This window comes from Heptranchias perlo, chromosome 2 (assembly GCF_035084215.1).
Source record: "Heptranchias perlo isolate sHepPer1 chromosome 2, sHepPer1.hap1, whole genome shotgun sequence".
Classification (NCBI taxonomy): Eukaryota; Metazoa; Chordata; class Chondrichthyes; order Hexanchiformes; family Hexanchidae; genus Heptranchias; species Heptranchias perlo.
Genome location: NC_090326.1, coordinates 144,441,164 through 144,458,110, shown reverse-complemented (window position 1 = coordinate 144,458,110; position 16,947 = coordinate 144,441,164). Strand labels below are relative to the sequence as shown.

Sequence of the window (16,947 nt, the reverse complement as noted above, 5' to 3'; positions counted from 1 at the left end):
TTTCCTCCACTACATGCAGCAACTGTAGCTCCAGAAGGAATGGTGCTGCCTCATTTAGCTCATGGGGGGGGGTTGCTGTTCATTTTGATCCGTGATCTGTGTTGAGTTAGATGGAGATTGTGCATTTGACTATACAGTAACCCTGGGCAAATGAGAGACAATCACCCAGGGTTTCTATTCTGATCTCCATTTCATGACTCCTGCCTGAAAGTGCATGGTTGTGAACATCAGGTAAGGACAACATCATATGAATTAAGAGCAGGAGTAGGCCATTCAGCCCCTCGAGCCTGCTCTGCCATTTGATAAGATCATGGCTGATCTGATTGTGACTTCAACCCTATTTTCCCATCTACCTACTATAACCTTTGACTCCCTTGTTAATCAGGAATCTAACTCAGCCTTAAAAATATTCAGTGACTCTGCCTCCACCGCTCTCTGGGGAAGGGAGCTCCACAGACTCACGACCCTCTGAGAGAAAAAAATTTCTCCTCATCTCCATCTTAAATGGGAGACCCCTTATTTTTAAACCGTGGCCTCTAGTTCTAGTCTCTCCCACAAGGGGAAACATCCTCTCAGCATCTACCCCTTCTAGTCCCTTCAGGACCTTATATGTTTCAATAAGATCACCTCTCATTCTTCTAAACTCCAGTGTATACAGGCCCAATTTGTCCAACCTTTCCTCATAAGATAACCTCCTCATAAGATAACCCCCTCATCCCAGGAATCAGTCGAGTGAACCTTCTCTGAACCACCTCGAAAGCAATTATGTCCTTTCTTAAATAAGGAGACCAAAACTGCACACAGTATTCTAAATGTGGTCTCATCAATGCCCTGTACAACTGTAGCAAAACATCTCTACTTTTATATTTCATTCCCCTTGTCATAAATGACAATATTCCATTTGCCTTCCTAATCACTTGCTGTACCTGCATACTAACTTTTTGTGATTCATGTACTCGGACACCCAGATCCCTCTGCACCTCAGAGTTCTGCCATCTCTCTCCATTTAAATAATATACTGCTTTTCTATTCCTCCTGCCAAAGTGGACAAGTTCACATTTTCCCACATTATAATCCATCTGCCAAATTTTTGCCCACTCACTTAACCTATCTATATCCCTTTGCAGACTCCTTATGTCCTCTTCACAACTTACTTTCCTACCTACCTTTGTGTCATCAGCAAATTTAGCAACAATACATTCGGTCCCTTCGTCCAAGTCATTGATACAGATTGTAAATAGTTGAGGCCCAGCTTTGATGTCTTTCCTCACCCCAAAATCTGAATAGCCTGCCAAACACCCATAGCCTAGGAATAAAAACAGAAATGCTGGAAAACGCTCAGCGGGTCAGGCAGCAGCTGTGGAGAGAGAGAAAGAGAGTTAACATTTCAGGTCAACGACCTTTCAACAGAACTGGAAGATGACCATAGCCTAATGTCACATATGAAGAATGTTCACGTGGAGGAGGGTGGCTCTTGACATAAAACCGTATCCAATATGAGTCAGCATTTTAGGAGAGGAGGGAACCGTATTGGGAAGTGGGGGGTTGGGTGGGGGGAGGATGGAAGCTGCCACTGACATTCTGAGCATTATTAGTGTAATAATAGATGATTCTTGTGAGATGGAATCTTAAAAATAAAATATAGCTGGTCCAGCAGTACAAAGTTGAAAAGAAATTCCAGCACTGTAAAGGTTACTGATTAAAGTAAAAGTGGAAAAGCAAAGCTTTAAGTAAATTTTGAACTGATGGTTTTTAGTTTACAACGACATTTACACATCTGTGTGTACTTTCGTTCTTATTAGATCTGGATTACTGTTAGAATCCAAAAATGCCTTTGTCAACGCACTCTTTGCAGGGAATTTTTGTGAACTTTGCTCATTTTTGTCGTTCATTTTTTAAAAATTGTAATTATCCTGTAATATCCCATGAAGCTCACCAGAGACAGATGGGATACATTTGCAATGCTTCTCTTGTCACCATCCTGTTTCAGACGTGATACTTTTTTTTTTACACACTTCAGATGGTGCTTAGCTGGAGTGTCAAGCAGCATTTAACTCTCAGACTGAGCAAGTTTATTCAATAAGTGCAAACATACAAACAATGACAATACCTTGTATAATCACAATATATACACCACCCACCCCATCCGAAACAATGTAATTTCCTGGGAGAGGCGAGAAACCAGATAAAATCTGGGAAATTCCTCTCCGACCCTGTAGATGATCGAAACTAATCCAGGAGATCACTTTGGCCCTGATAATTCTACACGGTACCTACCTTTTGTACGAGGTGCCCTCCGCCCCAGCCAGAAACAGGTCCTGCCCTCACTTGAAGGAATTCAGCAAATCGGTGTCCACCACTTAAGCCAGCAGCCTGTTCCAGAGTTCCACTATTCCCTGGGACAAGAACCACCTCCTGACATCTAACCTGTTTTTGGTTTTATACAACTTAAAATTGGGATCCCTGGTCCTCCCTAACCTATTTAATTGGATTAAACTGTCAACTTAAACACAATCTATTCCCTACAACATATAAACCCTGATCAGATCACCCCTCTTCAGTGTAGAGTCCCACCTCTTTTTTAGCCTATCTTGATAATTAAGATGCTTTAAACTTGGAATTAATCTGGTGGCCCTCCTCTGTGCCCTTTCCAAAGCCTCAACATCACCACCATGTGAGGAGAGCAAAACTGGACACAGTATTCCAACTGAGGCCTGACCTAGGTCTTGTACAAAGACAAAATAGTATGCTTTGTCTTGAATTGTCCTATAAATGCACCCCAACACCCTATTCGCACTAGCTATTGCTTCACGGCATTGCTGATGAACCTTTAGCAATCTATACACTAGCACACCCAGATCTCTCTCTCTTTCTCCACCGTTAATGCTTTTCCCTGAAGGGTGTATGTATGTTGAGCATTTGCCCTGCCCACATTTATAACACTGCACTTTTCCAAAGTAAACATAATTTGCTAGTCACGAGCCCAAACCCCCAAAATATCAAAATCCGCCTGAAGCAGTCGAGCATCGTCTACTGTCCTGAACACTCGCACAGATCTTGGTATTATCTGCAAATTTGCCGAACATGCCCCCAACACTCACTTCTAGATCGTTAATAAAAATAGTAAAGAGCAGCAGTCTCAACACTGATCCCTGTGGGTCACCACTGGTGACTGATCTCCAAACAGATCCAAATCCATCTGTAACTACTTTCTGCCTACAATCTTCCAGCCAATTCTCAATTCAGCTCAATATATTACCACTAATACCAAAGGCAATGATCTTGTAGTGAAGCCTCTTGTGCGGTACCTTATCAAATGCTTTTCGCAAGTTTAGAAGGATTAGAGGGGAACTGAGGAAAGATTTTTTCACCTAGGGGGGTCTGGAATTCACTGCCTGAAAGGGTGGTAGAGGCAGAAACCCTAGTCACATTTAAAAAGTACCTCGATGTGCACCTGAAGTGCCGTAACCTACGAGGCTACGGACCAAGTGCTGGAAAGTGGGATTAGGCTGGGTGGCTTATTTTCGACCAGTGCAGACACGATAGGCCGAATGGCCTCCTGTGTCGTAAATTTTCTATGATTCTAAGTAGACAATGTCTGCTGGGCTCCCCTCATCCACCATCTTGGTGACTTCTTCAAAAAATATAATCAAATTTTATTAGACATGACCTTTTTTTGAAGCCATGTTAGGGGCATCTAATATGTCCCTCACTATCCAGGTAATCATAAATTGCATCCCTAATGATTCCCTCACGCATCTTTTCTATTACTGATGTCAAACTAATGGGCCTATAATTACCCGGGTCCATCTTGTCTCCTTTTTTAAAGATGGGGACTACATTAGCCTCCTTCCAGTCTACAGGAACTATCCCAGAGTGCAGTTAGCTATTAAAAATACGGGCAAGGGGCTCGCACAGCACATATCCCGTCTCCCTGAGGACCCTTTGATGGATATCTTCCGGCCCAGCTGCTCTATCTATTTTCAGGTTCTTAATTCTATCTAAAACAATATGTTCATCCACGTTAATATTACTTGTTTTATTATTGACGAGTGAAGACCGATGCAAAGTACTCATTTAATATTTCCGCCATACCCAGTGAGTCCTTCGTAACCTATCCTTGAGCATCCTTCAATGACCAAATACAGTCTTGAACAGTCCTCTGATTCGTCACATAACTGAAAAAGCTTTTCCCATTACTTCCACAATTGTCTACAATCCTCTTTTCCGTTATCCTTTTAGGTGATCTAATAGCAGCCTTGGTTTTCTTTAGCTATTCATTGTACTTAACTGTTTAGTTGAGTATTAGATTGTAGGAACATTTTTGTTTACACCTTATTTGTCTTTGTACAGGTACAAGTAGCTGAGTCATACAGACCAGGTCCTGAGTTCAATTCTTGGTCTCTGGCAGGTTGGCTGATCTCAGTAGGGTGATGGTAGGAGTGTTACAATTTGCTTCTGCCAGTGGGTTAGGAGAGGGGAGAAACATCAGTTAGACTCCTCACTTCTGATCACTACCTCAAGATCATTATTGGAAGTGCACGTCCCTGAATGTTGGATGAGGACAGAATTGTGATGTTCTCCACAGTTGAATAGCCTGCAAATACTTGTTGACAAGGCTCATGCATGGGTAACGGCCAATTGAAGATACAAAAGTGCAAACAAACCCTAGGAACCCATAGCCCAGTGAAAAGTCATCTTGGACAGAGGAGAACATTGAGAGCAGGGAACTTGGATTGCCAACAGGCCTGGGGAAATCCTCATCTTACTGTAATGCCTATTTTTCAAAAATGTTTTCAGCTCCTGAATTATGACACTGCAAAGAATATGGATATAGTAATAAAGCTATTCAAATATCATTAACAATTTTACTTGTGTAACCTGAAACTATAGAAATTCAAAATTTTACAAACCTCTCAATTGTTCCATTGTTCCTTCCCCTCTTTTCTCTTTCTAATATATCCTATTCTAAATGTCAACTTGGCTCAGTGATAGAGTCTTGCTTCTGAGTCAGAAGATTGTGGGTTCAAACCCTACCTCAGGACTTGACCATATAATGCAGGCTGGCACTTCAGTGCAGTACTGAGAGAGTGCTGCATTGCTGTCTTTCAGATGAAATGTTAAACCAAAGACTGTTGAGGTGGATATAAAAGATATCATGACACTTTTTTTAAAGCAGCAGGGGAGTTCTCTAGATGTCCTCGCCAGCGTTCGTTGCTGTATGCAGTCTGTTTAGTTAGATGTAAAACATCCCATGACGCTGTTCAGTGGAAAGCAGGGGCATTCTTGTGGTGTCCTGACTAACATTTGTCCCTCAGCCAACACCACCAGAACAGATTAACTGGTCATTCATCTCGCATCTTGCTGTTTGTGGGACCTTGGTCTGCACAAATTGTCTGTCGTGTTTGCCTACAAAAGAGTGACTACGTTTCAGAAACATTGGCTGTGAAGTGCTTTGGGACATGTTGTGAAATGCACTACATAAACGCATATTCTTTCTAACTGTTCTAGACTTTTTTTAAAAAAAAGCTTTACTTGCCTGCCTCTCTCTGAGTTCTGTATCCCATTATCAATTTTAGAGGTGGGTCAGCATTGGAAAAATTGGCCTCCAGCTGAAAACCAGCTCTCAACACTTCCCATGCTGCTGGATCGAGACAGTGCCTTGATATCATTCTGCTAGTGAAAATATCACGTGGGTTGATGCCATTTTAAGATGTTTTTGATGGCGTGATATTAAATGATGAATAGTGCTAGGAAGAATTGGAAGACTTCCACTTCTCAATACAAAAAAAGGCAACTATCGGCCATTGCAGCTCTTTGAGTCGAAGTGCAACCTAAGAATAGGTGTCAATTAACATGCTCTGCTGCCTCTTGAAGGTCACATTAGGAGCCTAATTATTATAGGAATGCTTATTAAGGTAGTCAGTGTCTTGATATTGAATGTCAGAGGTTGAATTTTAGTCTGTAGAGTTTTTTAAAAAGCCTTTTTAACAAAATTATCCTGTTTAAGCAGCAGTAGGATGTTTTAAAAATGGAACAATTAATCTTACAAATCATTTCAGATACTACAATGTGCTTATGCTGAATGCAAACTGGAATGAGGAGGGTGAAAAGTGTCTTCGCACTGTCAGTGGTTTACATTTTAGTGTTAGTACTATCACAAGATAATGAGAAATGAGGAAGACCTTTCAGCCCATATTAATTCAACAGGGAGAAAGATGATGATGATACCTGGTTTGATATTTTGCCCTGTAATATTCCTAGAAATTACAGCATAGAAGGAAAACATTCATCCATCATGCCTTGCTAGCTCCAATTGAATCTAACTACTTTAATCCCATTTTCCTGCCTTTCCCTCTATCTTTTAAAAAAAATTATTATTTCCTTTACTCATTCATCTGACTGTCTTTTTCTGATTTCAATTATAACTTGCATTTATCGAAGTGCCTTTAAAGTAATAAAAATGTCCAAGTGTGCTTCACAGATAGTTATAAGGAAAATGGACACTAAGCCAGGAAGGGAAAGATTAGGTGTGATGACCAAAAGCTTAGTTGAATGGATGGGTTTTGAAAGAGCTTTTAAAGGAGGAGAGAAGCAGAGACGTTTACGGAGGTCATTCTAGACAGTAGATTCGGGTAGCTCTGCCATCAGTGGTTGGGTAGAGGGGAGAGGAGTTACGCCAACAGCTGGGACTGGCTGATTTCTTATACAAAGAGCTTCTTTCCTACCTGCCATTTTTTTTCAGTTTTAGATGCATTATTAAATCTGTAGCTTTGACCAAGTATCTCGAGTTGGTTTATTATACTGTAGCAACTGCTTTCTATAATTGAATTCAAATGCAACTAAAACTGTTGGTGAACATTTTCAACACAGGAAACAACATTCTTGTTGCCTTCCATTGAAGCACAAGTTGGACATGTGTGTGCGTGTGTGTGCACACGAGAGAGGGAACTCATTCTTCTCCATCCCCTTGCCTTCAGTGTAAGGGAAGCGATCTTAATTGACAACGTTGCCAAGGAGTGTTGGCCTGCGGAAGTTGAAAGCAAGTTAGTGGGACTGAGCTTAGAAAAGTCACTGACGCATTTCTCCAGTGCAAACTTACATGTAGGAGAACAACTGTTTTGGTGACACTGGGGTGTACTGCAGCATCATTTTAAAAAAAAACACACACACACACTAAGGAATAGTGTATTATAATTTGACAAACCATATAGAAATTAAAAATAATGTATATCATTTTGGGATTGAGCAAGATATTTTTGCATTATCCCCGAGTTCCTGTAACATCATGGAACAGATTGTTGTTGTAAAAAATATTTTTCTTCTTTGACTTGAACATTTTAGCTGCAAGATAAGGCAGTAAGTAGCATGTGAACATTTTCCAGTCTGAAGTAAATGGATTTTTTTCCCCTGCTCTTTATGCCTCATTGGCCGTTGCTGTATTGATTTATCATTGATCCATTGTATAGAACAGTTACAAAGGCAGAAAACTCAGAATACTAACCATTTGTGCTAAAAATGTACACAATAAGTCACAGCAACTAAGCTGTCCATTAGCCATATCATGTGCAGCTGAAAGGATACCCAGTTAAACTGCTTTGTCTAAGGTTAAAAGATTCTGAATGTATCCATTTTGGTGTAGAATTCTAGCATAACGCTGGTATATTGAAATGTGCACTTGATTTGATGTATTCATGAAATGACTGTCCTCCTTGCAGGATAAGTGTTTCTGTTAATCAGAGGATTATAGCACTTCCTCATGACAATCGTCAAGTTCGATTATTCGATATGTCAGGAGTACGTTTAGCACGTCTGCCCCGCAGTAATCGTCAGGTAATTCCATTTTTATTTCAGTACTTAATTTTTCTCCCTTTAATAGACCCCAATTATCATTTGAACTGATTATTGTCATGCTAAGGTTATAAATAACAGAATTAGGATTGTCTTAAGGTTTGTAAAAATGAATGGGTGCATTTTAATGACTTGGCAATGAGAGCCTGTGTGTATCACTGTAAAAGCCATTTATTTAAACCTAGTTGTTGACAAATCTTTGTGTTTCTTTAGAAAGTTTTAATTGACAAATATTACAATATTGCAGAACCGTAAAAGTCAAAAGACTAAAAAAATTGAGCGCCATTCTTTTTGTCAAGGAAACTTGTAAATCTATCACAATGAAACAATAGTGACGTTGCATTGAAATTCCAAAAAGTTGAGGAGAGGAATAGTTTCTTGCAAAATTAGAACTTAAAAGAAAGTGACAAACATGTATGAAACTGTGAAATAATGCATAAACTAAATCAGACGTTGGGATGTACTAAAAGGTGAATATTGACCCGAAATAGTGAGGAAATCCTGCCATTTTACAAATCGTTGGTGCGATCGCACTTACAATACTGTGTACAGTTTTAGTTGCCCCAGTACAAAAACGATATTGCAGCTATGAAAAGATACAGAATAGAGCTACCAGAATGATTGAGGGGATGGAGAGATTGAATTATGAGGAGCGATTACGTTAATTAGATATGTTCTCACTGGAAAAGATGTTTAAAGGTGATAAGATTGCTGCTTTTAGAATCCTAAAAGGACTAGATAATGTAGACCATGACAAGCTGTTTCAATTTGACCAGAACAGTAGATTCAGAGGAGGTGGTATGCATTTGAAGGGGGTAAATTCAAAATGAATCTGCGGAAACATTATTTGTGAGCGAGTGGTCAATCTATGAAACAAGCGTTGGAAGGTGGGGGGTGCGTGTTAGCTGTACTAATTTGAGATACCGTAATGGCAGTCGAGAAAAGGGACGTAAGTAACATTAAGATAGAAACAGAATCCATATGGATTGAGACAAAGGATAAGAACATAAGAAATAGGAGCAGGAGTGGGCCATAAGACCTCTCGAGCCTGCTCCGCCATTCAATGGGATCATGGCTGATCTTCTATCTTAATTCCACTTTCCCGCCCTATCCTCATATCCCTTGTTTCCCTTAGTGTCCAAATATCCATCGATCTCAGTCTTGCATATACTCAACGACTGAACATCCAAATCTCTTTGGGGTAGAGAATTCCAAAGATTCAGAAGCCTCTGAGTGAAGAAACTTTTCCTCATCAGTCCTAAATGGCCGCCCCCTTATCTTGAGACTATGACCCCTAGTTCTTGACTCTCCAGCCAGGGGAAACAACCTGTCAAGCCCACTAAGAATTTTTTATGTTTCAATTAGATCACCTCCCATTCTTCCAAACTCCAGAGAGTAGAGGCCCATTCTACTCAATCTCTCCTCATAGGACAACCCTGTCATCCCAGGAATGAATCTAGTGAACCTTCGTAGCACCCCCTCTAAGGCAAGTATATCCTTCCTTAGGTAAGGAGACCAAAACTTTACACAGTACTCTAGGTGTGGTCTCACCACAGCCCTATATAGTTGCAGCAAGACCTCCTTACTCTTATACTTCAACCCCCTTGCAGTAAAGGCTGGCGTACCATTTGCCTTCCAACGGGGTAGGACATTTAGGACTGAGATGAGAAATTTCTTCACTCAGAGGGTGGTGAACCTGTGGAATTCTCTACCACAGAAGGATGTGGAGGCCAAGTCACAGAATATTTTTAAGAAGGAGATAGATAGATTTCTAGACACAAAAGGCATCAAGGGGCATGGGGAGAGAGCGGGAACATGGCATTGAGATAGAGGATCAGCCATGATTATACTGAATGGCGGAGCAGGCTCGAAGGGCCGAATGGACTACTCCTGCTCCTATTTTCTATGTTTCTAATTGCTTGCTATATCTGTATGTTAACTTTCTGTGATTTATGTACAAGGACACCTAAATCCCTCTGACTAACGACATTTCTTAGTCTCTCACCTCTTTAAAAAATATTCTGCTTTTTTATTCTTCCTACCAAAGTGGATAATTTCACATTTCCCCACATTATACGCCATCTGCCACCTTCTCACCCACTCATTTAACCTGTCTATATCCCTTTGCAGACTCTTTGCATCCTCTTCACAGCTTACTTTCCCTTCCTACCTTTGTATCGTCAGCAAACTTGGATACTTTACACTCGGTCCCCTCATCTAAGTCATTGATATATATTGTAAACAGCTGAAGCCCAAGCACTGATCCTTGCGGCACCCCACTAGTTACAACCTGCCAACCCGAAAATGACCCGTTTATTCCTACTCTCTGTTTTCTGTCTGTTAACCAGTCCTCTATTGATGCTAATACATTACTCCTAATCTTATGTAACAACCCCTTGTGTGGCACCTTATCGAACGCCTTTTGAAAATCCAAATATACTACATCCACTGGTTCCCCCTTATCTTCCTTGCTAACTACACCCTCAAAAAAACACTAATAGATTTGGCAAACATGATTTCCCTTTCATAAAGCCGTGTTGACTCTGCCTAATCATATTATGATTTTCTAAGTGCCCTGTTACTACGTCCTTAATGATAGATTCTAGCATTTTCCCTACTACTGATGTCAGGCTAACTGGCCTATGGTTCCCTGTTTTCTCTCTCCCTCCTTTCTTGAACAGAGGGGTTTCATTTGCTACCTTCCAATCCACGGGGACTGTTCTAGAATCTAGGGAATTCTGGAAGATTGCAACCAATGCATCCACTTTCTCTGCATCCACCTCTTTTAAAACCCTAGGATGTAAGCCACGTGGTCCAAGGGATTTGTCGGCTTTTAGCCCCATTAATTTCTCTATACTTTTTCTTCACTAATATTAATTACTTTAAGTTCCTCATTCTCATTAGACCCTTGGTTCCCCACTATTTTTTGTGTCTTCTACTGTGACGACAGATACAAAATATTTGTTGAACATCTCTGCCATTTCCTTATTCCCCATTATATAATTTCTCCTGCCTCTGCCTCTAAGGAACCCACGTTTACTTTTGCTAATCTCTTCCATTTGCATACTTGTAGAAGCTCTTACAATCTGTTTTCATATTTCTTGCTAGTTTGCTCTCATATTCGATTTTCTCCCTCTTTATCAATTTCTTGGTCATCCTTTGCTGATTTCTAAAACCCTCCCAATCCTCAGGCTTACTACTCTTTTTGGCAACAGAATTTTAGCTGAGGAAAGATTGGATAGGCTGGGGTCGTTTTCTTTGGGAACAGTGGAGGCTGAGAGGAGATTTAATTGAGGTGCATAAAATTATGAGGCGCCTGGATAGGGTGGATAGGAAAGACCTATTTGCCATAGCAAAATTGACCTCTCTGCTAAACAAATTTCAAAATTTGTGGACGACACCAAATTGGAAGGTGTATTTAATACAAAGGAAGAATGTGACAAAATACAGGAAGACATTAATAAACTTGCAGAATGGATGTGTAAATGACAAATGAATTTCAGTATAGATAATTGTGAGGTGGTGCATTTTGGTTAGAACAATAAGGAGGCCACATACTGCTTGGATAATAAGAGTTTAAATGAGGTAGAAGAGCAAAGGGATCGCGGGGTACAGATACACAAATCACTAAAAGTAGTGATGCAGGTTAATGAGGCCATAAAAAAGGCAAACCAAGCACTGGGGTTTATTTCTAGAGGGATAGATTTGAAAAGCAGAGAAGTTATGTTAAACTTGTATAGAACCTTGGTTAGACCACACTTGGAGTACTGTGCACAGTTCTGGTCTCCATATTATAAAAAGGATATAGAGGCATTGGAGAAGATGCAAAAAAGATTCACAAGGGTGATACCAGAACTGAGAGGACATATTTATCAGGACATGCTGGGGTGCTTTTCTCTAGAAAAGAGAAGACTGAGGGGTGACCTGCTAGAAGTCTTCAAGATAATGAAAGGGTTTGATAGGTTGGAAGTAGAGAAAATGTTTCCACTGGTGGGGATGTCCATAAATATAAGATAGTCACTAATAAATCCAACAGAGAATTCAGGAGAAAGTTTGTTACCCAAACCGTGGTAAGAATGTGGAACTCCCTACCACAAGGAGTAGTTGAAGTGAATAGCATAGATGCATTTAAGGGGAAGCTTGGTAAGCACATGAGGGAGAAAGGAATAGAAGAATATGCTGATAGGGTTCGATGAAGAGGGGTGGGAGATGGCTCGTGTGGAGCATAAACGCCAGCATTGACAAGTTGGCCCGAATTACCTGTTTCTGTGCTGTAGACTCGATGTAAGCTCCTAGGGTGGAAGCAGAAAATGTTGATTCATTGAAATGCTATTGAGATAGATTTCTTTCAGAATATAATATTTGGTGATACAGTATATGAGTAATTTGAGACATGATATGCACGTATAGCATGTTTAGGAGGAACAGGTGACTTTGGATCTATGGTTCCTCAAGCTTTCTACCACTGGGGTTTTTTCTTTCCTCATGTCTGGGTCTGTTGTAGACTAATTGATGGAGATCGATTACCATGATTCGTCTACAACTCCATTATTATATCATGTGACTACCAAGAAGGTGAACTAGATGGACCGTGATTTTTTTTTTGCCTAACGATTCCTAAGTTCCTACAGCTTGACGTCAGTGATACAGAATAATACGGAATAAACACAATATTTTAAATGGTGGGGCTGCTGAATACTAAACTGGAAACTATCACAAATTGATCAGCTAACAGAAAGATTCAATAATTCACATAAATCTGATTTGTAGAAAATCGTGAAATTAAGACTGCTGAAAGTCTCTTGCACTTAATTTCACGAATGAGAATAGTAGTGTTTATTTTCGAGAAAACTTTCCTCTCCTTTGTGATGTGATCAGTTACATTACTGCCAAAGCTCGTCTTATCACGAGAAGCAAAACTGCTTGGCAGAATTCTAGCATAATACTGGACGACTGCAGCAGCTGAAGAAATTAATTCAAACAGAGAAAGCTCAGAACCTGCAAGGGAAACTAATTTATTCTGGGCCAAGCTGTCTACCAGCTTCTAACTCCTTTTATTTTCTAATACAGGGTCATCGGCGTATGGTGTGCTGCACAGCTTGGAGTGAGGACAATCCCATCTGCAACCTTTTTTCTTGTGGTTTTGATCGTCAAGCCATTGGTTGGAATATTAATATCCCAGCACTTTTGCAAGAAAAATAAGATGCCATCAAGTGTTTCAGAAATAACTTTAAATGACTCCAAACTTTATACGCTTACTATGTTTCTATTGCTATTGCTGTGAATCTTCCAGCTAAGAAGAAAGCATTGTGCGATTGGTGTTAAATGGCTTGACATGCATAATCTGCATGTAATGCCTATGAAACTGTGCTTGGTTAATAAACCAATCTTGTGTGCAACCATGCATATATTATAAATATTTCTTTTGTTTGTAATTTATGTGTTCTTCGCTGGTCGTTAGAATTGGTTGACCTTATTGCATAGAACGTATAAATGATTTGCACAGAAGTTATAGCTGGATTCTGTAGCAGTGTGAGCAGGGCATTTTTGAATGACTGAAAAAATGTGAAGTTCTGCTAAGTGTAAATTATGTGAAGGTTATAGTTGTGTTTGTTGTTACCTGAAAATTCTACATATCTGCCCTGTTATGTTGTAGAAAATGCAGGGTTAGAATACAGTAATTTTGATGTGATTTCACACACAGTGTGCTATTCTTTAGCAGTCTCTTTACATACAGTAAGTATATGACTGTACCAATATACTGCAGTGCATTTGTGACATATGTATTTAGACCTTTTCTAATTTCAGCAATGTTTGGAATTCGAAAAATAACCATTTGAGTGTCATACAAGTAGGCAGTAGTGTTCAATCTACAGGATTGTACCTTAATATGATGTAGTTATTCCTCTAATAGTCAACCATATGGCCAGGCTCCTATATGTATCTTGTCAAAATGTACACTAATGGAGTAGGAATGCTATTGATTTTTTGTAAGCAGTTTACTCTGAACTTTGTGACTCATAAGTCAATATTAAATGCACAGAGCCCTACCTCCAGTCTAATTACATTCTGTGTGAATGAGAAAATATGGTTAGTGTTGTAATGGCTGGTGTCAGGATGGTCCCTTTAAAGACTCAGAAGATCAGTAAAGTGAGAAGTGGGAAAAGGCAAACTATTTGTAGTTGTGAGTCAGCTGTGGGGAAGACGCAAGGAGCCTGCAAAGGGATAGTGACAACGAAGGTGGCAGATGGAATATAACGTGGGGAAATGTGAATTATCCACTTTGGTAGGAAGAATAGAAAAGCATAATATTTTTTGAAAGGTGAGAAACTAAGAAATGTTGGTCGTCAGAGAGATTTGGGTGTCCTTGTACATGAATCACAGAAAGTTAACATGCAGGTACAGCAAGCAATCAGGAAGGCAAATGGTATGTTAGCTTTTATTGCAAGGGGGTTGGAGTATAAGAGTAAGGAGGTCTTGCTGTAATTATATAAGGCACTGGTGAGACCACACCTGGAGTATTGTGTGCAGTTTTGGTCTCCTTACGCAAGGAAGGATAAATTTGCCTTAGAGGGGGTGCAATGAAGGTTCGCTAGATTGATTCCTGGGATGAAAGGGTTGTCCTATGAGGAGAGATTGAGTAGAATGAGCCTATATTTGGAGTTTAGAAGAATGAGAGGTGATCTCATTGAAACGTATAAAATTCTTAAGAGGGCTTGACAGGGGAGATGCTGGGAGGCTATTTCCCCTGGCTGGAGAGTCTAGAACTAGGGGTCATATTTTCAAGATAAGGGGGTGGCCATTTAGGACTGAGATGAGGAAAAGTTTCTTCACTCAGAGGGTTGTGAATCTTTGGAATTCTTTACCGCAGAGGGCTGTGGATGGTCAGTTGTTCAGTATGTTCAAGGCTGAGATTGATAGATTTTTGGACTCTAAGGGAATCAAGGGATAAGGGGGTCTGGCGGGAAAGTGGACTTGAGGTAGATCATCAGGCATGATCTAATTGAATGGCGGAGCAGGCTCGAGGGGCTGTATGGCCTATTCCTGCCCCTATTATGTTCTTATGTTCGAACACGAAAACTAACTTTGTCCAGCCATATGAGACTAGATTACATCTTTTTGATCTCAATGGCTAGGATATTTGAACACACACGTAGGTTAAATTTCAAACTTAAACTCTTTAGAACCAAATATGTTTCAAATTTAATGTATAATTGCACATTTTTACAAAGTTAAGCAAATAGTGCTCAATTTTAAGAGATTTGATCTGTAGCCAATTCAAGAGACAAAGCATTATAGTGCTATCCTATGCCCGGCTTGCTGTCAATCCAGTAGCCCAATTTCATTAACCATTTTGTCTCCTTCATTATTCCAAGTTACTCTTGGTACCAATCAGATTTTTATTGGCAGGTATGGATCTAATTGTAATTAATTTTCTTTCATTAACCCCAAAGATTAGCGATGTTCAAAACTGCAGTCTATTAGCTGCCTAAATCTGCTAAAATCTGTTATTGCACGTTGTTCATAATCTGTGTTTCAGCTGATGTCGGCTTTAGTGCACTTAATGGTTTTCCAGTGTCAGTAGTGTATTTATAATAATTCAGGAGACAGTTTTGTTTTCCAAAGATTTGACAATCCTATTTGTGTTCTTTGAAGTTGATATCAGCAAATGAATGGTTGATTTTGAGATCAGCAGTCCATAGCTGCCTTGGAACTTCCTATTGGATAGATGCATATTGCATCTGGGCGAGTATGATTATGATACTGTTACAAAATATGGCACTTTACAAATAGAGTGCTGGGTATTATTGTTTAGGCAGCAGATTGTTTTTGGCATAAACTATAGAGTATACTATGGTATAAAGATCACTGAACAAACTGTTCAAACTTCTTTATCAGTTTTTGTTTGCTTGTGTTTGATTTCTATTCGTTTCCTTTGTGTTCCATGGCAACTCAGTAAAAAAAAATGTAGTTATTTCTTTTCATTAAAGCATTAAATATGTGAATTATAAATTACATTTCCAATACTCTGGGTCTACTGTTGCAAATGTAGCATAGAGGTGTGACAGCAACTTATAAGCAAGTAGAATGTATCCAGAGATAACCGTAACATTATTCATAAGCAGTCCTAAAAGCTGCCAAGAGCATTTCTACAAAGGAGAACGTATCTGTTGCAATAGATTGCTGAATCAGACAGTAAATGGGATTTCTGATCCAAGGTGATGCATGTAGTTAACTGCGTGCTCGTTTTTGTACGGTTTATTCAGAATGCAGCACATGAACACTGTATTGTGAAACAGGTGGGGAAAGATGTCTTACTTCTGTATTAAAATAAAACACTTATGCATTACATCTGTTTCTCTAGAAGAACTCCACTCCATTTCACCTACCAAAGAGTATTTTAGCATTTCAATGTTTAAAATTATTTTTTAAAAGCTTGAATAGACAGCGTCAAATTAAAGGTGTAACAAAAAGGATCTTGTTTTGGCCGAATTGTGATTATTTCTATTGCAGGCACTGCAAGATGATACTGTATTTCAATGAGACTATTCTAATGCTCTCCTGGCCGGCCTCCCATCTTGCATATCCATAAACTTGAGCTCATCCAAAGTTTTGTTCACCTGCCACCCCTGTGCTCGCTGACCTACATAGACTCCCAGTCTGGCAACGCCTCGATTTTAAAATTCTCACCCCTGTTTTCACCTCCGTCCGAGGCCTTGTCCCTCCCTATCTCTGTAACCACCTTCAGCCCAACAACCCTCCTCCAATTCTGGCCTCTTGTGCGTCCCCAATTTTCATGGCTCCACCGTTGTTGACCCTGCCTTCAGCTGCCGAGGCCCTAAGCTCTGGAATTCCCTCCCTAAACCTCTCTGCACCTCTATCCCTCTCTCCTCCTATAAGACCTTCCTTAAGACCTACCTCTTTGACCAAGCTTTTGATCACCTGTGCTAATATCTCCTTATGTGGCTCGGTGTCAAATTTTGTTGAATAACACTCTTGTGAAGTGCCTGGGGACGTTTTACTACGTTAAAGACACTATATAAATGCAAGTTATTGTTGCATTGCCCAGTGATTTCTCACCTAACAGCTATATTT

General features: G+C 39.9%; 1 protein-coding gene across 4 annotated transcripts in view; it reads left to right on the top strand.

The window, feature by feature from the left end:
- wdr37 (WD repeat domain 37) overlaps positions 1 to 16,201 on the top strand; it is a 129,293-nt gene extending 113,092 nt beyond the window's left edge. For all 4 annotated transcript variants that reach the window (XM_068007799.1, XM_068007806.1, XM_068007790.1 and 1 more), the window contains 2 exons: positions 7,719 to 7,833; positions 12,922 to 16,201. In XM_068007799.1, the coding sequence (XP_067863900.1) occupies positions 7,719 to 7,833; positions 12,922 to 13,053 (247 nt within the window). In that variant the 3' untranslated portion in view covers positions 13,054 to 16,201. The remainder of the gene's footprint in view (positions 1 to 7,718; positions 7,834 to 12,921) is intronic.
- The last annotated feature ends 746 nt before the right edge of the window (positions 16,202 to 16,947 follow it).